We start from the raw sequence: 26815 nt of genomic DNA on the forward strand, positions 1-26815 counted from the left end.
GTTATAGGTGGTCCACTTGGGGGGGGGGTGGGGGGGGGAGAAGAGCATATCCCCACCCCAACTCTTTGAAGAACTGCAGTCATATACAGGACTTTGTGATATGGTGCAACTCAAACTACCTGCGTCTCAATGTCACCAAGACCAAGGAGATGGTGGTGGACTTTAGGAGATCTAGGCCTCATATGGAGCCAGTGATCATTAATGGAGAATGTGTGGAGCAGGTTAAGACCTACAAGTATCTGGGAGTACAGTTGGACGAGAAGCTAGACTGGACTGCCAACACAGATGCCTTGTGCAGGAAGGCACAGAGTCGACTGTACTTCCTTAGAAGGTTGGCGTCATTCAATGTCTGCAGTGAGATGCTGAAGATGTTCTATAGGTCAGTTGTTGAGAGCGCCCTCTTCTTTGTGGTGGCGTGTTGGGGAGGAAGCATTAAGAAGAAGGACGCCTCACGTCTTAATAAGCTGATAAGGAAGGCGGGCTCTGTCGTGGGCAAAGTACTGGAGAGTTTAACATCGGTAGCTGAGCGAAGGGCGCTGAGTAGGCTACGGTCAATTATGGAAAACCCTGAACATCCTCTACATAGCACCATCCAGAGACAGAGAAGCAGTTTCAGCGACAGGTTACTGTCGATGCAATGCTCCTCAGACAGGATGAAGAGGTCAATACTCCCCAATGCCATTAGGCTTTACAATTCAACTGCCAGGACTTAAGAACTTTTTTTAAAGCTATTATTAATGCTTTTTGAGTTAGTGATTTAGATGCATATCATATTATTACTGAGTTAAGTATTGTATGTAATGAGTTTTTGCTACAACAAGTGTATGGGACATTGGAAAAAATGTTGAATTTCCCCATGGGGATGAATAAAGTATCTATCTATCTATCTATCTATCTATCATTTACTGGCCAATTCTACTTGAAAACTCCTCTCAAGCCAGTAATTTGCTTCTGATTGCACAAAATCGGAGCCATTTGTTTTGTTTGCTCAGCCGTGCCCTGTGAAGGTTACTGGGGAGATGGGGGTGGAGTCATGTTGGCTGGGGCAGGGCTTCAGGAATGGTACTTGGCAGCCATGACACAGAAGCAACAAGGTTTGTGCTTGGGACGATGCTGTGCTGGGGTCTGTCACATACCGTAGGTTTATGGCAGTAAGAGCTATTGTTCCTTATGACTGGCTGGGCAAGCGAGGGCGAGGTATCTAGACATTGGAGCCAAGATTTTAGGAGCTAAATTCAGAAATTTGTATACATGCAGATGAAGATGGAAACTTCCTACTTCAGATGGAAGTTGATTGTTAAATTATAAATCTTAAATTACAAAGTTTTTTTGTGATAACCAAGGGTGTTAAGAGATAATGTTTAAGGAGCTGTGCCACATATGAGCTGTTGTCTTACTGAATGAAAGAATAGGTTTGATGGGCTGAATGGCCTTCTAGTCAGTGATACAGAGGAAGTGCAGGCACTTCAACCTATTAAGTTCATACCTACAGATTTTAACTGCTGAGCAATTCCATCAACTCTCCCCAGATCCCACCACCCACCTGTTCACTTTTTACAGCAGCCAATGAATGTAGGTTAATCTGGAGCTGAAGTGAAGGGATTCCTCCCCTCTTTTGTTCCTAACATTCTGTCGTGCTTCCAGCCCAAGGAAGTAGCCTCTTCCCTCCCAAGACATATGATGACTTGAGATCCCCTCTTATTAACATCAGCAAATTCAGGCTCATTTTGATGACTGCTTACAGGGCACTGCTGAGGTGTTGCTAGGAAATGGGGCTATTCCTCTGGAAGGTGACAAGTAACTGGAACAGTGCCTGAGATAGTCATGGAAGCAGAGTCGCTGAGGGCATTTAAGCCTTTTAGATGAGCACTTCAACAGCCTTGACAGTACTGGAAGATGGATTTAATACTATGGATGCCCACTTGTGGCTGTAGTCACAGCTAACTGACCTGATTCTGCCCTGTATAGCTGTATAATCCTTACTCCGTATTAGACCATGCTGTATTTCCTCCAGATTTTTCCCATCCTTCCTGGGAGAAAGCCAGCAAAATGGCAGTCTTTACAATCTTGATGAGACTTCACGATCTTGTTAGCATTTGCCTTTCTATTGGCAATTATACCTTCATGTTTAGTTTTTGAGTTCACTTGGACCTGTACACGCAGATCCTACTACTCAAAACTTCTATTGGCTTTTTCATTCAGTCGTCTAGTACAGATGGGAAGCATTTCTGCACCCAGATGGATAATTTTGACTACAAAGGTTAGACTTCAAGGGTACAGAAGGTTGAGAGGAAATAGATCATAATAACAGAGTAAAACCAGCAAGGCAGAGAGGGATGCTGTTCCCAGCACCAGGTGATTGAAGGACCAGGAGAAAGGCATTTAAAATGTGCTGGAGGAGAAAGTTTTACAGGGGCGTGGTTCTGATCTGTAACCCACTGTCTGTAAGTGTGGAGGCTACAGCAGTGTTCAGCTGTTTGAAAAAGGACTTGGATAAATATAGGAAAGTGGTAATTTTCAGGAAAGAGTAGAAGAACAGGACTGCAACTTAAAGCAGATGACACAAGTGACGGGTCTAGCAGCTGCATCCTAGTTCACAATCAGCTCCCACCCTAGTCTTTCTGGGGAATTAATGGCAGCTTACTCAATAGTGCAAAATATCACTACTTCTTATGCTCTTTGTCCTTGCTCTGTTAATTTTCCCTCTTCATTTATCTCACCTGTGTCCTTTCTTCTCTTTCTGCTTCATTCTGGCCCTTACTGTGTTTGCTGCCTCCATACTCACCGTTTACTCTCACTTTGCCTCATATCAAGAATTCCAGCTATGCAAATGTTAGAAGCTCGAGGCACCTCTGTAAAAAGGTTCCTGGGGGGGAACATACGACATTAAACAAAACTATGAGGCAACGCAGCGATGTAGCATTTACAGTTTGGTGTGTTGGAGTTTGGAGATCATTCATTTCTGGCACTGTCTGAAATGTGTTTGTACATTCCTTCCTGTGAGCGTGTGGGTTTCCTCTGGGCTACCCAGTTTCTTCCCACAGTCCAAAGGTGTACTGGCAGTAGGTTAATTTGTCATTGTAAGTTGTCCTGTGATTAGGTTACCGAGTAGTTCATCTTGAAGGGCCAGAAGGACCTATTCCGTGGTGTATCTCTAAATAATAAATAAGATTAACTTTTGGCGAAATTCCTTTCCAAAACTCTTTGAGACCCCTGAGCTGGCTGACCAGCAATTCAGAACAGTTCATAATAAGGGTAGGCTTCTCAATAACTTAATTTGCAGTGTTTTGAAACTTTGGTGATTAAAATGATCAAGGTAGCAAGTGATGGGAGTGTGGCATTGCAGTGATGTAGTAAAACTGAACTCAGTTGTCATCAGATGGAAACACTTCAGTGACCAGTGATAACCTTGTGTGAAGACGGTTGTGGTTATTTGAGGTCAGTCATCCCAGACACCGTTGCAGCAGTTCCTCAAGCAATATCCCTAGGCCCAGTCATCTAGTCATCTGCAGCCGTTTCATCAGTTGCTTCCTTCCATTATGTGGCCACAAATGGGATGTCTGATTACGCAGTCTGTAATTCTGCACGCAGCCCTTGCATGTGACAATACTAAGGCAACTGCCAGTCATGGTCTGAGAAATCGATGCTGCGAGACTGAATGTCAAGGTGTTGGAGATGACTAAAGGCATTACTTTCGCCAAGTTCTCCTGTTAATATTGGGGGAGGGTCACCATTGACCAGAAACTCAATTGGATCTACCACTTAAAACTGGAGCCATGAATCAATATTAGATCTTTTATCACTGACATGCTCTCATCTGTACCGCCTGTACCTATTAAAGAGGCCACTGACCTGCTGCTGCAGCCCAAGGTTCGACGTGTGCATTCAAAAATGCTCTTCTGTACACCACCGTTGTACACATGGTTATTTGAGTTACTGTTGTCTTCCTGTCAGCTTGAACCAGTCTGGCCATTCTCTTTTGATCTCTCTCATTAACAAGGTATTTTTGCCCACAGAACTTCCACTCACTGGGTGCTTTTTGTTTTTTGCACCATTCTCTGTAAACTCCCAACGAACCCCTTTGGTCCATGGCATAAAAAAGGCTGGGAACCCCTGCTCTGGAGACTGTTGGCCACTGAGTGTATGTCGTGAAATTGTTTTGTAGCAGCAATACATAACACGATTACGATAAGTTACAATAAGGAATATAAAATTGAAGTAGTGCAAAAGAGAACTTTAGGGAGCAGATTAAAGGTTAGGTATTCAATAGGTGAGTGACTTAATTCCCAAAGCTTTGCTGCCATCTCCAGGATGCAAATCAGCAGTATGGTGAAATACCCCTCACTTGCCTGGATAAGCACAGCACCAACGATTCTTGATAATGTCAAAACTATTTAGAACAAAATAGCCAGCTTGATTGCCACCCCCATCAGCCAGCCTTCATATTCATCCTCCATTATGCTAGTGCACAGTGTGGACCACATGCAAGGTGCACCCAGGCCAACTCATTGGCATCTCTCAATCTTGTGAACTCTTCCAATTCCCCTTAATTTGTGGACCATTCTGACTGGAGTAGGATCTTACTGGTCCTCATTTGTCACTGGATTCGTCCTGTGGCTCCCTACCCAGCACTGGCTGCATCACCTGGCATTCCTGACATTGTCCAGATCCAGAAAGAGGGTAAAGACAAAAAAAAAACTGGAGAACAATACATACGATGCTGGAGGAACTTAACAGATCAGGTGTCGTCATCAAAAACAAAAATAAAATAACTGGGCCAAGAAAACGCGCACTCTTAGGACTCAAACACTTTTTATTTTACAAGGAGAACAGCATGGCTCCTGTTGCCCACACTGCTATTTTTATACAGAATTGGCTCATCAATTGCGGATATTGACCATTTGGTAAACTGTATGTTGGAGTTTCCTTACTCGCAAGATGAATTGCCATTCACAGTAGGCAATATAAGCTACAAGTGAACATTTGGTGATATTCTGTAGTTCGTAAAGCAATTGTTCCTTAGTTGTTCGGTGTGTTTCACATCCTTCTGTGATCTGTCTCAGCACCTTCACTGTGTTTAACAGGGCACTATGTTGTAGGAAGACCTTTCTGAATAAGTCTCTCTACAGAAGCCTCTCTCGTCTGGCTGGAGTATACACTATAGCAGTCACCTCAACATATCTTGTCTGTAGTAAGCAGTGGTGCCTCTAGCGCTCTCACTTGACTACAACCGCTCCAGGCTATCTTTGCCTTGTTGTTGTCTTTAACCCTTGTTTTATTACAACTTCCACACTGCCAACATCTATGGAGGGAAATAAACAGTTGGAATTTTGGGCTGAAACCCTTCATCATGATCTTAATAAAGGGTCTCAACCATTAACTCTTTATTCTCATCCATAGAACCTGTCTGAACTGCAGAGTTCCTCTGGCATTTTGTGTGTCTGTTACTCTGGATTTCTACAACCTACAGAATCTCTTGTGGTTTTTTTAATATAAAGGATGGATGCGTTTGTCCATTTAGATTTTGCATTCTAATTCTGAATGTTCAGTCATTTCCCACTTTCTGTTCATAGAGTCATGGAGCACTACAGCACAGAAACAGGATCTTTTGCCCATCATTTGCCTAGTCCCGTCTATCTGCACCCAGACTATATCCCTTCAAATCCTTTTCATTCAAACTTCTCTTAACAGTTGCAGAGGAACCTGCATCTACCATTCTACTGGCATCTTGTTCCACTCTCGCAGCGCCCTCTGAGTAAAGACATTTCCCCTCAGGTTTTCCTCTTAGATATTTTATCATTCACCCTAAGCCTATAGCCTCTAGACCTAGCCTCACCCAACCTTATGGGGAAAAAACCTGCTTGCATTTACTCTATCTATACCCCTCATAGAATTGGCTGCCTTTCTGATGGAAGTACAGCCCTCCTGTTTTTTTTAAGTCATCTAATTTAATACATCGCAGTATCTCGTTTAATGCTGTACCTCTACACATTGCCTTGTCTGAATGTTTCCAGTAACTTGAGTATTTAAGGGCAACTTTCCTATTCCTAAATAAGCCTCTAATCATGTTTATCCCACCTCTCTTCCAAAAACAATCTTGTACAACAGTCTCGCTACGTAACTGTAACTCACCAGTTCAGCTGTCCTCTGCACCCTCTTGAGTGCTGTCACATCCTTCCTGTAATGTGGGCAGCAGAGCTGTCTGCAAAACACGAGCTGTGGCCTGACAGTGTTTTATGCTGTTTGAGCAGGACCTCTTTGGTTTTGTATATTATGCCTTGACCTAAATAAGGCAGTAACCTGTCCACCTTGATGAACTGTTTTTGTTGTCTGTACTTAATAAAAATCTCATCAGAGAGAGTTCACTAGACTTGTTCTAGAGATGGAAGGTTTGCTATGTGAGGAGAGATTTCAGTAAGCTGGGAATAGATGGAGCTTAGAGTTGGATATGGGAGTGGGGGTGGGGAAAGCTCCAAATGAAACTTAAATCTGTAAGAAATAGGAGCAGAATTAGTCCATTGGACAGTCAGATCTGCTCCACCACTCAGTTGTGGCTGATTATCTCTCAGGGGTTATCTCTCTCAACTCCATTCTCCTGCCTTCTATCTGTAACCTTTGATGCCCTTTACTATTAACCTACACTTTAAGTATACCTCATGACTTGGCCTCCACAGCCTTCTGTGGCAATAAATTCCACAGATTCACCACCTTTTAAATAAATTCCTCCTCATCTCTGTTCTACAGTGACATCCTTGTATTCTGAGGCTGTAGCCTCTTATTCTAGATTACCAGTATTGGAAATATCCTTTTTATGTCCACTCTGTCCAGGCTTTTCAATGTTTGGTAAGTTTTAGTGAGAATCCCTCAACCTTTGAACCTCCAGCAATCAAATGCTCCTCATACATTAACCTTTTCGTTTATGGGATTAATCTCGCAAACCTCCTGGACCCTCTCCAGTGCCAAAACATCCTTTCTTAGACAAAGGACCCAGAACTCGCCGAGGTTGACTGGAGAGAGACGCTAGCAGGAAGGACAGCAGAGCATCAATGGCTGGAGTTTCTGCAAAAAATGAGGGAAGTGCAAGGCAGATATATTCCAAATAAGAAATTTTCAAATGGAGAAGGATACTACCATGGCTGACAAGTGAAGTCAGAGCCAAAGTAAAAGCAAAAGAGAGGGCATACAAGGAAGCCATAGCTAGTGGCAAGATAGAGGATTGGGAAGCTTTTAACAACTTGCAGAAGGAAACTAAGAAGGTCATTAGGAGGGAAAAGATGAATTATGAAAGGAAGCTGGTGACTAATATCAAAGAAGGTACTAAAGGCTTTTTAAGTATATAAAGGGTAAAAGAGTTGAGGGTAGATATAGGACCAATAGAAAATGATGCTGGAGATATTGTAATGAGAGACACAGAGATGGTAGAGGAACTGAATGCTTATTTTTCATCAGTCTTCACAGTGGAAGACATCTGCAGTATACTGGACATTCAGGAGTGTCAGGGAAGTGAAGTTTGTGCAGTGAAAATTACAACTGAGAAGATGCTCAGGAAGCTTAGTAGTCTGAGGGTGGATAAATCTCCTGGACCTGATGGAATGCACCCTCAGGTTCTGAAGGAGGTAGCTGGAGAGATTGCGGAGGCATTAACGATGATCTTTCAAGATTCTGCCATTGTACTGGATGACTGGAAAATTACAAAAGTTACTCCGCTATTTAAGAAGCAAAGAAAACTATAGACCTGTTAGCCTGACATCAGTGGTTGGGAAGTTGTTGGAATCGATTGTTAGGAATGATATTATGGAGTACCTGGAGGCACATGACAAGATAGGGAAAGGAAAACATGGTTTCCTGAAAGGAAATTCTTGCCTAACCTTTTGAGGAAATTACAAGCACAGACTTTTATGTATATTTTTATCTTCTCCTCTTAAGCGAATATGTTTTTTTTCCCTAATTATCCATTATCATCCATCAGCTTTTTTCTTTGGTAGTTGGTAGGGGGTTGACTTTTTTATATAAAAAATTTCTTTTATGATGTATGACCTATCTTTAAATTTTTGATTACAGAGTGGTATACCTTTATGTGATATGCTATAACATTTTGATCAATTTTATTACAATATATGAATATACACAATTTATGTTGAGATGTATCTATGTGTTGCACTCTGTAAATCTTGTTTTTTTTCCTGAATAAAAATATTGTAAAATAAGAAAAAACAACTGAGAAGGTGCTCAGGAAGCTTAATGGGCTGAGGGTGGATAAATCTCCTGGACCTGATGGAATGCACCCTCAGGTTCTGAAGGAAGTAGCTGGAGAGATTGCGGAGGCATTAACGATGATCTTTCAAGAATCGATAGATTCTGTCTGGCATTGTATCGGATGACTGGAAAATTGCAAATATTACTGCACTATTTAAGAAGCAGAAAGGAAACTATAGACATGTTATCCTGACATCAGTGGTTGGGAAGTTGTTGGAATCGATTGTTAGGGATGAGATTACCGAGTACCTGGAGGCACATGACAAGATGGGCCAAAGCCAGCATGGTTTCCTGAAAGGAAAATCCCGCCCGACTAACCTATTGCAATTTTTTTGAGGAAATGACAAGCAGGGTAGACAAAGGAGATGCAGTGGATGTGGTATACTTAGATTTTCAGAAGGCCTTTGACAAGGTGCTGCACAGGAGGCTGCTTAGCAAGATAAAAGCCCATGGAATTATAGGGGAGTTGCTAGCATGGGTGGCGCATTGGCTGATTGGCAGAAAGCAGAGTGGAAATAAAGGGATCCTATTCGGGCTGGCTGCCGGTTACCAGTGGAGTTCCACGGGGTCGGTGTTGGGACCATTGCTTTTTGCGATGTACGTCAATGATTTAGACTGGGATTACTGGATTTGTGGATGATACAAAGGTAAGTGGAGGAGCGGGTAGTGTTGAGAAACAGTTTAGGGGAATGGGCAGAGAAGTGGCAAATGAAATACAGTGTTGGAAAGTGTATGGTCATGCACTTTGGGGGAAAAAAATAAATGGGCAGACTATTATTTAGATGGGGAGAGAACTGAAAATGCAGAGATGCAAAGGGACTTGGGAGTCCTTGTGCAGGATACCCGAAAGGTTAATCTCCAGTTGAGTTGGTGGTGAAGAAGGAGAATGCAATGTTGGCATTCGTTTCTGGATGTATAGAATATAAGAGCAGGGATGTGCTGTTGAGGGTCTATAAGGTATTCGTGAGACCACACTTGGAGTATTGTTTACAGTTTTGGGCTCTTTATTTTAGAAAGAATATACTGACATTAGAGAGGGTTCAGAGAAGATTCACAAGAATGATTCCAGGAATGAAAGGATTACTGTATGAAGAACGTCTGGCAGCTCTTGGGCTATAATCCCTGGAGTTCAGGAGAATGAAGGAGGATCTCATAGAAACATTCCGAATGTTAAAAGGCCTGAACAGATTAGATATGGCAAAGCTATTTTCCATGGTAGGGGATTCTAGGACGAGGGCACGACTTCAGGTTTGAAGGACGTCCATTTAGAACAGAGATGTGGAGAAATTATTTTAGTCAGAGCGTGGTAAACCTGTGGAATTTGTTGCCACAGGTGGCTGTGGAGGCCAAGTCATTGAGTGCATTTAAGGCAGAGATAAATAGGTTCTTGATTAGGCCAGGGCATCAAAAGGTATGGGAAGAAGGCAGGGGTGTGCATTAACTGGAAGAATTGGATCAGCCCATGATTGAATGGCGGAGCAGACTTGATGGTCTGAATGGCCTACTGCTGCTCCTATATCTTATGGTCTTACGGATTTGAAACTGTTCATAATATTTTGAAGTTCTTGACAGTCTCAGTGAAGGATGGGCAATTCACCCGACTAAGGAGTCAAGGACCATAGAGCTCAGTTTGAGCCAAATACTAAAATTTATTCAGTGAGGTTGCTGATTCTTTAAAATGCCAATCCTGGAGGTTCGATCTTTTTGTTCATTGAAAGTAGCTTATGTACATTAAGGGAATCAGAAGGTTTTCGGCTTGAAAAACAGGCATAAGAGGCCAAACAGTCTGATCCTATTTGTTCTGTTCTTTGTTACCTACCTTCAGGATTCCTTGCATGGGCACTTTGAGATTCTTCCTTTAGGTTTCTGACATGCATTCTGATCCTCCTGTGGTCAACCCGGATCTTGCACATTGCTTGATTATATTCTAATGGCCATATTTCTGTGCTGAGTTTTAGCCCATCACAAGACAATGTACAGAATTCTTCCTCTCTGTAGACCAGTTTCTGTATTAAATACAGGCATTATTGTTTCCCTCTGTTATTTGTGACTTGCATCAGAATTGGGTTAATATCACTGGCATATATTGTGGAATTTGTTTTGGGACAGTAGTACTTTGCAATATATAATAATAACTGTAAATTCCAATAATTATATGTAAAAAGAAACTTAAATAAATTGTGCCAAAAAAGAGAGAAAAAATATTCAGGCAGCGTTCGTGTGTTCACTGTCCATTCAGAAATCTGATGGCGGAGGTGAAGAAGCTGTTGTTGAAATGTTGATTGTGCATCTTCAGGCTCTTGATGGTAGCAGAGAGAAGAGGGCAAGTCCTGGATCCTTAATGATGATGCCACCTTTTGTGGTATTGCCGTTTGAAGGTGTCTTCTGCTGGGGAGGCTAGTGCCCATGATGGAGCTGGCAGAGTTTAAAACTTTATGTTGCCTTTTCTGATTCTGTGCAGTGGCTCCTCCATAACAGACAGTGACACAACCAGTTGGAATGCTCTCTGCCAGAACCCACAGTACATCGCAGAAATTAGTGAACTTCCTCAGGGATGTGCCAAACTCCTCAAACTCCAAATGAAATATAGCCACTGTTTTGCCTTCTTTGTAATTGCATCAATGGTGCAGGATTGGATAGGTCCTCAGTGATGTTGATATCCAGGAACTTAAAACTGCTTACCCTTTTCACTGCTGACCCCTCAATGAGTTTGTGTGACTTACCTTGATTTCTCCTTCCTGAAGTCCACGACCAATTCCTTGGTGGAGTGCAAGTTTGTTGCTGTGATACCACTCAATCAGCTGATCTGTTTCACTCCTGTACTCCTCATCGCCATCTGAAATTCTGCCAACAATAGTTGTGTTGTTGGCAAGTTGGTAGATGGTTTGAGCTGTGCTTAGCCACACAGCCGTGAGTGTAGAGTAGAACAGAGGGGTAAGCGTGCATCTTTGAGATACATCAGTGTTGATTGTCAGTGAGGTGGAGACGTTATTTCCGATCCACACTGACTATTGTCTCCCAGTGAGGAAGTCAAGAATCCAGTTGCAGAGGCCCAGGTTTTGGAGCTTATTGATCGGAACTGAGGGTAAGATTGTGTTGAACGCTGAGCTGTAGTCAATAAACAGCAGCCTGACGTAGGTATTGCTTTTGTCTTTGGAAGATTGGCCAGGTTTGGATCTGATGTTGGGTTACTGTGCAGAGGCTGTATCCTTGAAAGAAGTGGGTGCTCCAGGTAATTGGGGCTGTGGCCACTCTCTAGATGTGGACTTTGGAGAGGAATGTCTTTTTTATAAAGAGACAATTGTTGATTGCTTATTTAATCATTTCCTATCTTGCTGGCAGAATCAGGACATCAAGGAGACTCATTCCATTGTTCCTGTGGTCCAATTGCATCCTCCATTACTAGGTCCATTGCCCTACAAATCTCTTCCTTTCATGTATACAGCCAAGTACTGCTCTCCTGTTGGGGTGGGGAGAGTTTGTTTTCACCTCTTGATTAGGCTTGATTAGGTAGTGAATTTTGTGACAGCCTAATGGTTAACATGACACTTTTACAGAGCCAGCTGTCAGATTGGGGTTCTTCCAGCTCACGTCTGTAAGGAGTTTGCACATTCTTTGTGGGTTTCCTCTGGTGCTTCAATTTCCTCCCACATTTCAGTGTTGTATGGTTAGGGTTAGTAAATTACAGGCTTGCTACATTGGCATTGGAAGTGTGGCGACACATGTAGATGGTCCACACAATCTTTGCTGATTTGATTTGACACAATTGGTGCATTTCATTGTATGTTTCAATGTACAGGTTTCCCCCGCTATCCGAAGGTAGAGCGTTCTTGTGAAGCTGTTTGTAAGCCGAAATTCGTAAAGCGAAGAAACAATTAACATTAATTTATATGGGAAAAATTTTTGAGTGTTCCCAGACCCAAAAAATAACCTACCAAATCAAACTAAATAACACATAAGACCTAAAATAACACTAACATATAGGAACATATGTTACTAACATATCTTTGACAAAGTTCCACATGGAAGGTTAGATAAGAAGGTTCAGTCGTTAGGTATTAATGCTGGAGTAATAAAATGGATTCAACAGTGGCTAGATGGGAGATGCCAGAGAGTAGTGGTGGATAATTGTTTATCGGGATGGAGGCTGGTGACTAGCGGGGTGCCTCAGGGATCTGTTTTGGGCCCAATGTTGTTTGTAATATACATAAATGATCTGGATGATGGGGTGGTAAATTGGATTAGTAAGTATGCCAGTGATACTAAGGTAGGAGGTGTTGTGGATAATGAGGTGGGTTTTCAAAGCTTGCAGGGAGATTTATGCCGGTTAGAAGAATGGGCTGAACGTTGGCAGATGGAGTTTAATGCTGAGAAGTGTGAGGTTCTACATTTTGGCAGGAATAATCCAAATAGAACATACAGGGTAAATGGTAGGGCATTGAGGAATGCAGTGGAACAGAGAAATCTAGGAATAACAGTGCATAGTTCCCTGAAGGTGGAGTCTCATGTAGATAGGGTGGTGAAGAAGGCTTTTGGAACGCTGGCCTTTATAAATCAGAGCATTGAGTACAGAAGTTGGGATGTAATGTTAAAATTGTACAAGGCATTGGTAAGGCCAAATTTGGAATATTGTGTACAGTTCTGGTCACCGAATTATAGGAAAGATATCAATAAATTAGAGAGAGTGCAGAGACGATTTACTAGGATGTTACCTGGGTTTCAGCACTTAAGTTACAGAGAAAGGTTGAACAAGTTAGGTCTCTATTCATTGGAGCGTAGAAGGTTGAGGGGGGATTTGATCGAGGTATTTAAAATTTTGAGAGGGATAGATAGAGTTGATGTGAATAGGCTGTTTCCATTGAGAGTAGGGGAAATTCAAACGAGAGGACATGATTTGAGAGTTAGGGGGCAAAAGTTTAAGGGAAACACGAGGGGGTATTTCTTTACTCAGAGAGTGATAGCTGTGTGGAATGAGCTTCCTGTAGAAGTAGTAGAGGCCAGTTCAGTTGTGTCATTTAAGGTAAAATTGGATAGGTATATGGACAGGAAAGGAGTGGAGTGTTATGGGCTGAGTGCGGGTAGGTGGGACTAGGTGAGATTAAGAGTTCGGCACGGACTAGGAGGGCCGGTATGGCCTGTTTCCGTGCTGTGATTGATATATGGAAAAGCAGGAATGATATGATAAATATGCAGCCTATATAAAATAGAAATATTGTATTTACAGTGTAGTTTCACTTATCAAAATCGTGAAGACAGCGAGCCAAAATCGATGTGGAGAAAAAAAATTGGCACATACATGCATGTGCGCTCAACTGCCTGCACAAGGCTTCACTGTCATGCTAGTCTTACTCAGGGTAAACACGTGTATATAGTGGGCATCTATTTTTCGTAAAATCGAAAATCCTCTTTGGTTAGCGAAAACAGGTACTAATGTAGGTCTTTCGTAACAGCGAGCTGTTGTAAAGCGAACGTTCGAAATACGGGGTACACGTGACAAATAAAGCTAATCTTTATCTCTTTCCAACAGCCCACCAAGTAACAATGTTCATCTCCCATCCAATCCTGCCTTTTACTTTGTGTCCCCCTCTTTTTTTTCTCAGGGAAATATGTCAGCCCTATACTCTACACATTCCCTTCATAACTTTGTATGTCTCTAAGCCATCACTCTTCCAAAGGGGGTGGAGACACCAGCCTGATATTTTATTTACAAAGGTTAAAAAATTCCTCAATGTCAATACTTCCTTCAGTGTGCTTTGAATGTTGAGCTGAGATGGTATCTTGTGAGAAACTTGAGGATTCACAGTCTTATACAAAGCAGAAACAGGCCCTTTGACCCACTATGGCCACTTGTTTATCTTAATTCTTTACTTTTGTATTTGCTCACTTTAAGGGTTTGTTTTGTAGTTTAAGCAAAGATGCAGGATGGGGGGTAGATTTAAGAGACCTGAAGAGTAACTTGTTTACATCAAAAGGATAGTGAGCTCCCACAAGAAATAATTGAGATGGAAAGAATTGTAGCATCTAAGTGGCATTTGGGGTGTCGTGGTTAGCACAGTGCTGTTACAGCTTGGGGTGTTGGAGTTGAGAGTGCAATTCTGTCACTCTCTAAGGAGTTTGTATTGTCTCCTTCTGGCTTTCCTCCGGGTGCTCTGGTTTCCTCTCACATTCCAAAGAAGTACTGGTTCATAGGGTAATTGGTCATTGTGCAAGTTGTCCTGTGATTAGGCTAGGTAGGATTAAATAGGTGGGTTGCTGGGCTGGACAGCTCAAAGGGCCAGAAGGACCTGTTCCACATTGTATCTCTAAATAAAATGAAATAAAACGGTGCATGGGGGAGAAGTCTTAGAGGGTTTATAGCTGAACATGGACGAGCAGGGTGGAATCTGTGGTTGAGACCAGTTGGGTCGAAGGGCCCGTTTCTGTGCTGTCTGACTCCGTCTACCTGATGTGATCAGCTTGTCTAAGCCAAGAGCATCTCTACTCAGAGCTGAGGGATGCTTGTAGAGAGGCAGGCAGCTGACGGGTATGCTGATTGGTGACCCCTCCTGGGTTACAGTCCACCATTCACCTTTGGAACTAAATGAGGGCAAAGTAAGCGCTGGAAGTGCTCAACAGGTTGTAGGTTAATGGAGGAGAAGGGCTTGGAGAGATTTGGGCTGAACACGGGCATCTGGGGCTAGCAGAGAGTATAATTTTGTCAGAAGGGCTTTTTCCATGCTATATCACCACATGACTCTACCATCACAGATCGGGCACATCGACACCCAGATCTCTCTTCCTGCATAAAAAAAACTGAACAAGCAGGATCAAACACATTGACCCCCAAATCCCTCTTCCCACGTAATTGATCTCTGTATTTGATATGTTCATCCTGGGACTGAGATTTCCTGTTGCACATTTTATCATGGATTCATAGAGCACTGCAGCACAGAAATGGGCTCTTTGGCCCACCTGCTCTGTGCTGAAGTGTTATTCTGCCTAGTCCCATCAACCCACATTGAACCATAGCCCTCACACCCTCCCACTGTCCATGTACATTTTCAAACTTCTCTTAAATATTGAATTCGAACCTGCATCCGCCACTTTGTACTGGCAGGTGTCTCTACACTCTCACCTCCCTCTGAGACAATCAGGCAAATATCTTTAACCTATGACCTCTGGTTAAAGTCTCACCCAATCTCAGTGAAAAAACTTTTGTATTTACCCTATCTATACCCCTCATAATTGTATATACCTCTATGAAATCTCCTCTCATTCTGCTGCCTTCCACCTTTCCCTGTAACTCAGCTCCTCAGCTCCTGGCAACATCCTTGTAAAGTTCCTCTGTACTCTTCCAATCTTACTGATATCTTTGCTGTCGGCAGGTGCCCAGAATTGCACACAATACTCCAAATTTGGCCTCACTGACATCTTGATACAACTTCAATGTAACAGCCCAACTCCTGTACTCAGTACTCTGATTAATAAAGGCCAATGTGGCAAAAGCTCTCTTTACAACCCATTCTACCTGTGACACCACTTTTAGTTTTGTCCCAAATGTCTCTGCACCCCTATTGCAGCCAGAGTGGAACACCTCTTGATATCTATCCTTAGAATCACTCTCTGCATCCTGTATGTTTGTGTTTCAGAGAGTGTTCCAAATGTTGCTGCATATGTTTTATAATTTTCCTTGGTTATTTACCTGTTCACCTGTTCTTGTTTAGCCACAGGAATTTTTAAACTGCTCCTCTTGAACTATGAGGTAAAATTGCATGGCAGAGATTCTTTAGGATGGAGGGAGCTGAGGAAGATCTAATTGTACGAAGTTAAGAGTAACTTGGAGGGCAGCTGTTTAAAGGAGGGCAAGTTTTTTTAAAATAAAGGAATGTTTAACCAGAGGGTGGTGAAGGTCTGGAACTTTGTGAGTAACTGTGGCAGAGGCCAGAAGGCTCATCAGCCTGTGTCTGTGATGTGCAGGGCTACAAGATGTAGGTGGGGATAGTTTGGATAGCTGAACCAGTTCAACTAGCTTAATAGCCACCTTTTGCATCATACATTTTCAGTGAAGTCCCTCCTTAACCTTGATAAGCTGCTTTACAGTTGTCCCTCCATTTTGGAATAATATCTAGCTATGGTGGTTATCCGTCTTGTCCAACGATGACAGGAAGCCTGTGTGGGTGAGTTTGTAAAGTGGAAAAGCTGTTGCACTGGGACAGTTCCAGTCTCTTGACCTGGGAAGTCCAGGTCCAGTGGTAGGAGTAGTTGTCATAACTGGGGACTTCCTTGGTTGCAGTGGATAACCATGACTTCTTTGCCTTCTCATGCCCTCTGCTCTCCATGAAACCTGCCTGGCTGTGGCATTTCTCTATGGATCTCATCCGGCCAGTCCACTGGAGCTGACTTTGCATGCCAGGGCAGGCATGTCCCTATCTCAGGGGGTATGAAGCCAACTGGCTACCCTCACCTGGTGTAGCCCGCCTGTCTAGGCAGAGACATACAAGTGTGGCCACTATCACAGACAAACAGCTACTTGGAGACACAGCTGAGAGCTGATTGTCCATTGGGGCCCAAAAATGAGTGAACTGCCCCAGAATGGACATGGCAATCCCTTCTCCAGAGGTAATACCCCTACCTGGACACCTCATACACCCCAACACTGTATGTAACAGTTATTTTTAACAAACACAAGGAAGTCTGCAGATGCTGGAAACCCAAGGCAACACACAAAATGCTGAAGGAACTCATGACAGGAAAAGAGTAAACAGTTGACATTTCAGGCCAAGACCCTCCTTCAAGACTCAAAAGGCAGGGGGAAGGAGAATGGGGCTAGCTGGAAGGTGATGGATCAAGCCAGGTGAGTTGGAAAGGTCAAGGGCAGGAGAAGAAAGAATGTGATTGTGCATTCTCCTCTCCAATAGTAGAAAGGCAAGGAGGAGGGGACTCAGGGGGAAGTAATAGGCAGGTGAGAAGAAGTGAGAGGTCAGAGTGGGGAATGGGGGGGGGGGGTGAATTTTGTCACTGGAATGTGGGTACCAGTGATGTTTTTTAAAAACCAAAGATGCTGAATTGGATATTGGGGCGTGACAAGTCAGACAGGGACGTCTTATGGAGCACCCATAATAGACTGGAGAGATAAAACGAGGAGTTTGTTGAGGAAGTTTCTGAGCATTGGGTCCATACAGATAAAGACACTAGTTGTCAGGGAGTGACAGAGAGATGGTAAAGAAATAATCCCAACTTCTCTGATTATCTTCATTGCCAGTACCGTCTTTCCACAACGTCAGTTCAAGTGAATTACACAAATATGCTGAAGTATGGGTAGTGGAGAAAGGTTCTGTGCATCAGCATCACAAGCATACAGAATCGAGTTTAATATCACTGGCATATGTTGTGAAATATGTAGAGGGCGTAAAAGAGCTGCACGCAAAGTCATCACTTCTCAGCGCCATCTTGCGTAAATCAAAAACATGTTCTGTGTGTAATTTATGGATAATTTATACACGACAGTCAAGAGTAAATAGAGCACTACAGCACAGACACAGTCCCTTTGATCCATCTAATCTGTGCTGAACTTTTATTGTGCCTAGTCCCATCAACCTGCACCTGGACCGTAGCCCTCTACACCCCATACCTATCCAAATTCCTCTTGAATGTTGCATTTGAACCCACAACCACCAAATGTGTGCAAAAGAACATTAGTCCAAAGAGGTCTGCTCCGCCATTCCATCCTGGCTGATTTATTAGCCCTCTTAACCCCATTCTCCTGTTTTCTCCCCATAATCTTTGAAGCCTTGACTCATCAAGGACTTTCCAACCTCTTGCTGTAAAGATACTCAATTATTTGGCTTCCAAAGCCATCTGTGGTGATGAATTCCATAGATTCACCACTGTCTGGCTGAAGAAATTCCTCATTTCTGCAAATGGACGTGGTCCATAGGGTTCTGTTACTGAAGATGTGTTGGGGTTATGCAGGTCGGTTCAAGAACTTGATCGTTGTAGGGAAGTATCTGTTTTTTTAAAAACTTTTTTATTGTTTTCAAATAGTTACAGAATAAATGTGCATGAAAAAAAGTGTTACCCAGCCCCCCCTCCCCTTAACCCCTCCCCCCTAACATCCCTATTAAAAAAATAAGAAAGAAAGAAAAAGGGAATGCCTGGATGTTGGAAGATCCCCACATGCTCCACGGAGTTGAAGTATCTGTTCTTGAACCTTGCGGTGTGGGACTGTAGACTTCTGTGCCTTCTGTAGCAGCAAGAAGAGGGTATGACTGGATCATGAGGATTCTTGAGGACAGATGCCACATTTCTGAGGCAGGGCTAATGTAGATGCTTTTAATGGTGGGAGGACTGTGATCATGATTGACTGGGCACTACTCTCTGTAAATTCTTGCAGTTGTCTGTAATAGAAATGCTATACCAGTCAGGTAGTTTCAACACTGCATCTGTATAAGTTTGTTAGAGCATTTGGTGACATGCCAAATCCTCCTCAAACTTCTAAGAATGTAGAGACCTGTCAAGAGTACAATGCTAAGAATTAAATGCCTCCTTCAAGTGGAGCTGAGCCGCATTGTCGTCACAAAGCTAAAATAAAACCACATTCCCCTTCCAGATTGTGTCCCAGCATTGAAACGTTAACTGCCTAATGCTGCCCTGCCTCAATGTTTTTAGAGTTTTCTGATTTCACTTCTTATCCTCAGCCACTGCTTGTATGCTTTATTTTAAATGCTTTACCACTTCCTTGGTTTGTCTGCTTTACTTCTCTCTCTGTCTTCAGAAGTTGGCTTGATCGCCTAAGATTTACTCTGACCCTGCTCTGCATAAACTGTTATGCTTTTTCTAAAATCTGTATGAGTGCTTGTATTGAGCAAGGATAGGGTGAGGTGGTAGTGATTGACAGCACAGTTGGGAAAATGTCTGGCGTTACTCTAGGTACGTTGTTTTACACAGCTGCCCCTTTCATATTGGATCAACATCTACCTATATATTTTAAGAGTAACCTACATAAAATGCTAGAGGAACTCAGTAGGTCTGGCAACATGTATAGAAAGGAATAAATGGTCGATGTTTTGGGCCAAGACTTTTCAGTCCTAATGAAGTCCAGCATCTGCAGAATCTCTTGTGTTTATATTTAACAGGGATGTGTTTTAAAAAAAAATGCTGAATTGGATACTAAAACAGGTGGCCTAAAGCTTGCTCAGCGAAGGAGCATCCATGATAAAGATAAAAAGAAGGGTTTGGTGAAGAAATTGCTGAGCGTCAGACCAATGGAGAGATGAAAATTGGGAATGGAGAGATCGGGGAACTTTTGGGGGTTGACAAAAGTCTACAGTGTGTAGGACCATGGAGTACTGTTAAGAATAAGGATGTGAATCTCAAAACATGAACTGATTCCCTGATACAGGAGCCATAGCACCTACACCACCAGTTTCAGGAACAGTTACCACAAACACGAGAAAAATCTGCAGATGCTGGAAATCTAGAGCAACATACAAATGCTGGAGGAGCTCAGGTAAGGCAGCATCTTATGGAAATGAATAAACGGTTGACGTTTTGGGCCAGGACCCTTCCTTGGGATTCTCGGCATGAAATGTTGACTGTTTACTCTTTTCCATTGATGCTTCCTGGGCTGCTGAGTTCCTCCAGCATTTTGTGTGTGTTGTTCAGGAACAGTTATTACCCCTCAACCATCAGGCTCCTGACCACTATGGAAAACTTCACTCACCACAGCTCTAAACTTTCCACAAACTATGTAATCACTTTCACAGACTCTGCAACCCATGTCTTCAGTATTATTTATTTACCGTAGATTCCGGACTACAGAGCGCACCTGATTAAAAGCCGCTGGCTCTAATTTTAGAAATAAAATCAATTTTTTAATTGTAAAGGCCGCACCGGATTTTCGGCCGCAGGTGTCCCACGTTGTAATATGAGATATTTACACAGAAAGATATTACACGTGAGGATTTTTTAACTTTTAATTAAATCCATATGGTAACAAAAACAAATACATATTGCAAATGCTTTTTTTCGAACCGTGCCCGTAACGCGGCTACTTTTAAATATACGTTGCGTATACTTCTTTACTGAACAACATTCCAATATCTCCTAACGACTGGTAAAAAATATATATACTGCAGCCTACCAGGAAAAGTTATTGATCGCCTTTAACTTAAAAGTAGCGTTCGCTCCGCCGCTCGACCCCCTCCTTTCCGTTTTATCGCAAACAGCATTTTTCCCACAAGACACCGCGAAACCGGGTGTGACGTCATAGCATCCCGCGATGTAGTACAGAAAACAAATATAGTTAAAACTCTTCTAACTTTAACTAGAAAATGAATTACTAAGCGAAAATATTATAAACTAAATAACTGCCATAAGGCAGCACAATGCTTCGAGTGTTTTCCATGTTGATGAAGGTGAGTACAAATGACTGATTTACAATAATTTAATTGTGAAAGTGCGCTTGATTTATCGTACAATTTCATTGGACCTCTGTGAACTACTCATCAATTTTATTGGTCTACTGTTATGAGGCAAAATGTTTACGAGGCGGCATGAAAAAAATCATGTATTAGCCGCTCCGTATTAAAGGCCGCAAAGTTCAAAGCTGTTCAAAATGTGGGAAAAAAGTAGCGGCTTAAAATCCGGAATCTACGGTACTTAGTTATTATTTGCATAGTTTGTCTTCTTTTGCACATTGGTTGTCAGTTTTTTTAAAAATAGGTTTGATTGTTCTCTGTGAATGCTTGCAAGGAAATGAATCTCAGGGTCATATATGGTGACATACATATTTTGAAACATTTCCTTTGAACTTTGAAGATGTAGACAGCAGCTCTTGGGGTGAGACTCTGCTTACCGACAAATCCCTTTTGACTTGGCATCCACATTCAAATGCAGTCTTGGGACCCCTTCTACATTCAGCGGAGTCTAAAACTGGAGGACATGGGTTTTAGTTGAGAATACCTGAGGATTACCGTTCTCTGCATGCAGGATGATGGGCATTTGGAATCAGATCTCAGAGCAGACAGATGTAGTTACAGTATTTAAAAAGTTATTGTCCATAGATAAAGATTTAGAGGAGTATGGACTAAAGGGAGGCAATTTGGTCGGAATGTATGAATAGGGCCGAAGGGCCTGTTTCTGTGCTGTCTAACTTCACAAAGGAGATTTCTATTCACCTGTCTTTTTTCCTCTTTCCCTACAGGTTTCTACCTTGTAAATACTGTTATTTGTATATACTGTAAATGATGACATCGGTGGGCACCAGTCGAGCTCGAGGCAACTGGGATCAGACACAGACACAGAATCAGACACAGCAGAAACAGCGGCCACAGGTAACCTCCCTCCAGTGGGAAGATAACCCACTCCCATTCCTTCAAAATAACACTTCCTTGCTTCCATCCAACAGTCATTTCCCGGAAAATCGGATGGGTTTATGGAATGGAGAGAATGCTCTATGTTCTTTGAACTGACTAGATTTAATTTTGTGCATAAAGTTGTGCTGCAGCTCTAATGCAGCTCCTTGCTGGGACCTTTGGGCTATAAATTAACTCTGTTGGCTGGCGGAGGAGATCGGGGATGATGTGCCATCAAGTCCCAACTGGAGTTGGTAGGGGCAGGCGTGTAAAGCATCACTCCCTCCAGCGATTCTGTTTGTACCCTCCCCGCCCTACCCCACACCCACTTCAACTGGGTGTCACTTGATGGAGTTAGCCTGTTTAAAAATAAATCACCTGATGACACAGTGCTGACTGGCTCTAGCTCACTTGCTGGAGGTGCCGCAGGCTGTCTGGAACTCAGTGGTGCCTGATGGGGAAGAGGAAGGGGGTGAAGCATTTGTTCCAAGCAGTTGAGTGAATTGGCTGGTTGCTGGAATGATCGAAGGGCCTTGGCCCAAAAAGTCAACTGTTACTCATTTCATAGATGCTGCCTGACCTGCCAGGTTCCTCAAGCATTTTGTGTGTGTTGCTCTGGATTTCCGGCATCTGCAGTCTCTTGTGTCTAGAACATAGAACATTTTATCACCTTCATCCTACGATGTTATGCTGGTCTTTTACTCTAATCTAACACATCACTCCCACATAGTCCTCCATTTTTCTGTCATTCCTACACGACAGCACAGAAAGAGGCCTTTGGCCTATTTAGCCCATGCTAAGCTCTTATTTTGCCTATCCCTTTTGCCTGCTCCTGGACCGTAACTCTCCATACCACCCCCCCCCCCCCCCAATCCATGTACACATCCAAATTTCTCTGAAATTCTGCAATCAAATCCATATCCCCCACTTCCGCTGGCAGCTCGTTCCATACTTTGAGTGAAGTTCCTCCTCCGGTTCCCCTTAAATATTTCACTTTTCATCTGTAACCTGTGACCTCTAGTTTTATTCTTGCCCAACCCTGGTGGAAAAAGCCTGCTTGCATCTGCCCTATCTATACTCATTATGTTGTATACCTCTATTAAATCTTCCAGAAACTTGTCTCCCATTGCACTGAGCGGCCCAAAGCTCCCAACAGCCAGTGAGAAACCGTGATAGAGTCATAGAGCACTACAGCACAGAAACAGCCCCCTCGGCCTTTCTAGTCTGTACCAAATTACTGTTCTGCTTCGTCCCATCAACCTGCACCCGGACAATTGCCCTCCGTGACCCTCCCATCCACGTACTCTCTTAAATGTTGAAATTGAACCCGCGACCACCACTTTCGCTGGAATGAAGTCGGAAACCTGGCAGCCGCTGTGCGCACAGCAAGTTCCCACAGGCTGTCATTGCCACTTCATCTGGCTATGAGAGTGTTGATCACTAAACCCACTCTTCAAACGATAGCTTCTGTGCACAGCCGCATGCCCCTGCCGGCATGATGTGGGGAGGGGGGACTTGGTTCGTTCTGTCTGTGTCTATCTCTGTCTCTCAAGCCCATCACCCCTATAGGTGTATAGGCTGCTGATAGTAGGTCAACAAAATCCTCTGTCCTGGTCCAGTCTTTCATTTGTCCCCAGGTGTAGCCCATCTTCAAAGATCTTTTCTCTCCCAGGTCTCGCAAGCTTCTGTTTCTGTAGCACTGGGTTTTTATGGGATGGCATTGCTAGCCCTATTCACAACGGCCCTCCTTTTGCAGCCATGCTTGAGTCAGTCCATGGTGTAGTTGGGGCAGGTTGCACCCAGCAGTTATGGCGTGTGGGGATGGGATGGGGTGTGAAGGAAGCTGCATCTTGCTTTTGGGGTGTGACTGTATTCGGCAGTTAACAGATCTGGAGCTGTCCCATGGCCGGTGAGGGCGGGGGAGTAGTCACATCTGGATCTGGTGTTGAGTGGAAGCTTTACAACACAGATGTTAGGGGGGTTGGCAAGTTGTATCCTGTAGGTAAGATGGTGGGGAGAAACTATCAACTGATTTAGTGCAGAGGAGTGGGTGTGCCCATGGTAACGGTATTTCTGGTGTTTGTCTGAAACCCAAACCAAGATCATTCTTTCTAAGATTAAACCATTACGGCTGCCTCTTGTCTATCACATTTTCCCTTTGTGTTTTTTTTTTACCCCACCCTTCAAGGCCACAGCAGAGCAGATACGAATTGCACAAATGATTTCAGACCACAATGATGCTGACTTTGAAGAGAAAGTAAAGCAGGTCAGTATTAGCAGGAAGATGCCTGGACTCTGGAGACAGTTCCATTTGGTGTGTGGGTGGATCACCTTTGGGCTCAGCCACCGATTCATTGTAGCAGCAATCTTAATTAATTTGCTGTGGCAGGCTGGGGCATTCCTTCTCATGCAAAACAGAAGCTTTGTAACATTTTAAATGGTTGATACTCATTGGCAGTTGAACATCAAGTACTGTGGTAAATTGGGACACATCAGGACCAGTACATTTTGGCCCAATTAAGGAGCTCCTCCGATTAGCCAGTTTCTTAGAAATAGTTATAAAAAACCTACTATTTAACAGGTTAACAGATTATGTATTTAAATGAAATACAGAATAATTTAAATAAACTCACTGCTTTTTGAACAGATGCATGCAACTGGCACTATATAAAAACTTTGCTCTAAGCACAGTGGAGTATCTAAAGGCCACACAATTGATGCTAGTTAGAAACTGTTTGACAATGGTCTAATGTCCCAAATGAACAAAGGGAATCCCAGGTTTTGATTAGTTTTTGTTCTTTAAGAGTTGTCCCAAATAAGCAGCTGACTCGATTAACTGACAGCCCAATTTCATTTTAATAGGTTGTGGGGGAGTAAGCTGTGGGAAGCTCAGACTGGAGCTGCTTAGCTCAGCAAACCTTAAAGGATGCTGGAATTAAACTGTTTAGACTGAGCACATCAGAATCTGTTTCCAGGGGCTAGGGAGCTGGTAATTAGAGAGATATAGGCTGAAGTTTATCTTATTAAAAAAAAAATTAAAACCTGGTGGCAACTTTAGTGGGCTAGTAGGGGTGAAGGGATAAGTGTGTAGGTGTCCTTTTATTCTACACTGACCTGTGATTTGAATTCCTTTTGCTGAAACAGACAATTACTTGCAAAAGAAAAAAAATTGGACTTGGCTGTGGAAAGGTGTCAGGGAGGAACAGAAGCAGTTAGTTCAAAGGGCCAGCAAAGGGTAAATGGGTCAAATGGCCTCAAGCGCTCTTTGAGAGCCTGTGATTTGCGCAAGTTTTGTCATTTGAGAGCCCAACTCTCCAATTCTGTTTTTGGGCACAAGTCGATTGGGTGCCATTTTAAATGAAGACTGGATTAGTCAGCTTGCTTTTTTTGATGGGAGTGGGAGTAAGGCTGAGATTATCTTCCAGGGCAAGGGTGCAAACTGATTCTTGTATCGATGATTCCCTCCCACTGGGCTGTTCTGGTAAGGTGTGGAGGTTTCCTTGGGGCTTCTGCGAGTGCCACCCACTGCCTCAGCTGTGTTTGCCCTGCCTTATTCCATCTGCTCATCTGGGCTTCTGATCCTGCCCGCGGTTCGGATAAGGGTGAACTTCAACTGACTGGACTGCCTCTTCTGTTCCGCAGCTGATTGACATCACGGGCAAAAACCAGGATGAGTGCATGATTGCTCTGCACGATTGCAACGGTGATGTCAACAGGGCCATCAATGTACTCCTGGAAGGAAACCCAGACACGGTACTGCTCCTATGTAGGAACTGGAAGTAGTGTGGCTGAAAGAGTTGGGTGGTGTTTGTTGTTGTGTGTGTGCGTGTGCCTGCCTTTCTTACTGCCCTGCCTGAGTATTCTGCCCGATAAATGGAAGGCCATCTTCCTGGCTAGAGGTATAGAGGATGAGAGGAATAGATCAAGTGGACAGCCAGTGACTTTTTCCCAGAGTAGAAATGACTAATAGGAGGTGCAGAAGCCATAAGTTTAAGGAGATCAGAGGAAAGTATGGGAGGTGGGGAGATGTTCGTGGTAACCTTCATTTACACAGTGAATGCCCTTCCGGGGCGCTGTTAGAGCCAGTTAGTTTAGGTGCATTTAAGAAACTTGGACGGATGGTAGAAAAATGGAGGGCTGTGTGGGAGGGAAGGGTTAGATTGATCTTGGAGTTAAAAGGGCAGCACAACATTGTGGACTGAAGGGTCTATACTGAGCTGTATTATTCCGTACTGACTCAGCTCCAGGTCAAAAGCGAAAGATTAGCTTTATTTGTCACATGCACATTGATCGCACTGCAATAGTGTTGCACTCGCTGCTACAATACCGTTCTGCATTTAAAAGGAAAAATTATTAAATTTCCTTTCAACATGTAGAGGCCATTCAGCCCTTTGGAGCAGTGTCTGCTGATTACTCTGTAGCCTGTTCTGTCTCACCAGCCCATATCCACTCTTGTTTCAGTTGCCAGCATGGGGTGGGTGTGGTACTGGGGTCATATAGTCACAGAGCTCGTGCAACACAGCACTACACAGAGCAGTGGGTCAGAATCAAACCCAGGTTGCTCGAGCAGAGGGGTGGAGACATTATATGGTGCACCTTTTAATAACTAGGCCAGAATTTTTATTAGTTCATTCGTTTAGAGTTACGGCACGGTAACAGACCCAGTGAGCCCATGGTACCCAATTATACCCATGTGACCGACTAACCTACTAACCCGTAGACTGCGGGAAGAAACCAGAGCACCCAGAGAAAACCCACACAATCACAGGGAGAACATACAAACTCCTTACAGATAGCAGCGGGAACTAAACCCAGATCATTGGCATTATGCCCTCTTCTACACTACTGTGATGGCTGGCTGTCCAGTATCTCAAACACAAGGGATTCTACAGATGCAGGAAATCCATCGTAGCACAGTTAAAATGCTGGAGGATCTCAGCTGGTCAGGCAGCTTTTGTGGTGATGACTAATGGGTTGACATTTTGGGCCGAGACCCTTCCTCCAGCATTTAGCATGTTGTCCATTATCTTCACTTCTTTGCCTTTGTGAATGCTATATTAGGTCTTATGTCAGTCAGTTGATCAGGGAGAAGGGGTGGCCAGCTCTGTGTGTGTGTTTGTGTTTTGAGAGAATGAGGCAGCAAGTGTAAAATGTGGCTCCTCTGCAAGAGAGGATTCCTGTGGCCCAGCCCTTTGCTCAGACTATTGGCTTTCTCTCCAACCCCT

General features: G+C 43.4%; 1 protein-coding gene across 8 annotated transcripts in view; it reads left to right on the top strand.

Annotated features, from left to right (window-relative positions):
• ubap2l (ubiquitin associated protein 2-like) overlaps window positions 1-26815 on the top strand; it is a 136218-nt gene that overhangs the window by 31379 nt on the left and 78024 nt on the right. For all 8 annotated transcript variants that reach the window (XM_073061092.1, XM_073061093.1, XM_073061096.1 and 5 more), the window contains exons 2-4: window positions 21440-21569; window positions 23779-23856; window positions 25233-25343. In XM_073061092.1, coding sequence (XP_072917193.1) covers window positions 21480-21569; window positions 23779-23856; window positions 25233-25343 — 279 coding nt within the window. In that variant the 5' untranslated portion in view covers window positions 21440-21479. The remainder of the gene's footprint in view (window positions 1-21439; window positions 21570-23778; window positions 23857-25232; window positions 25344-26815) is intronic.

Source organism: Hemitrygon akajei, chromosome 11 (assembly GCF_048418815.1).
Source record: "Hemitrygon akajei chromosome 11, sHemAka1.3, whole genome shotgun sequence".
Lineage (NCBI taxonomy): Eukaryota > Metazoa > Chordata > Chondrichthyes > Myliobatiformes > Dasyatidae > Hemitrygon > Hemitrygon akajei.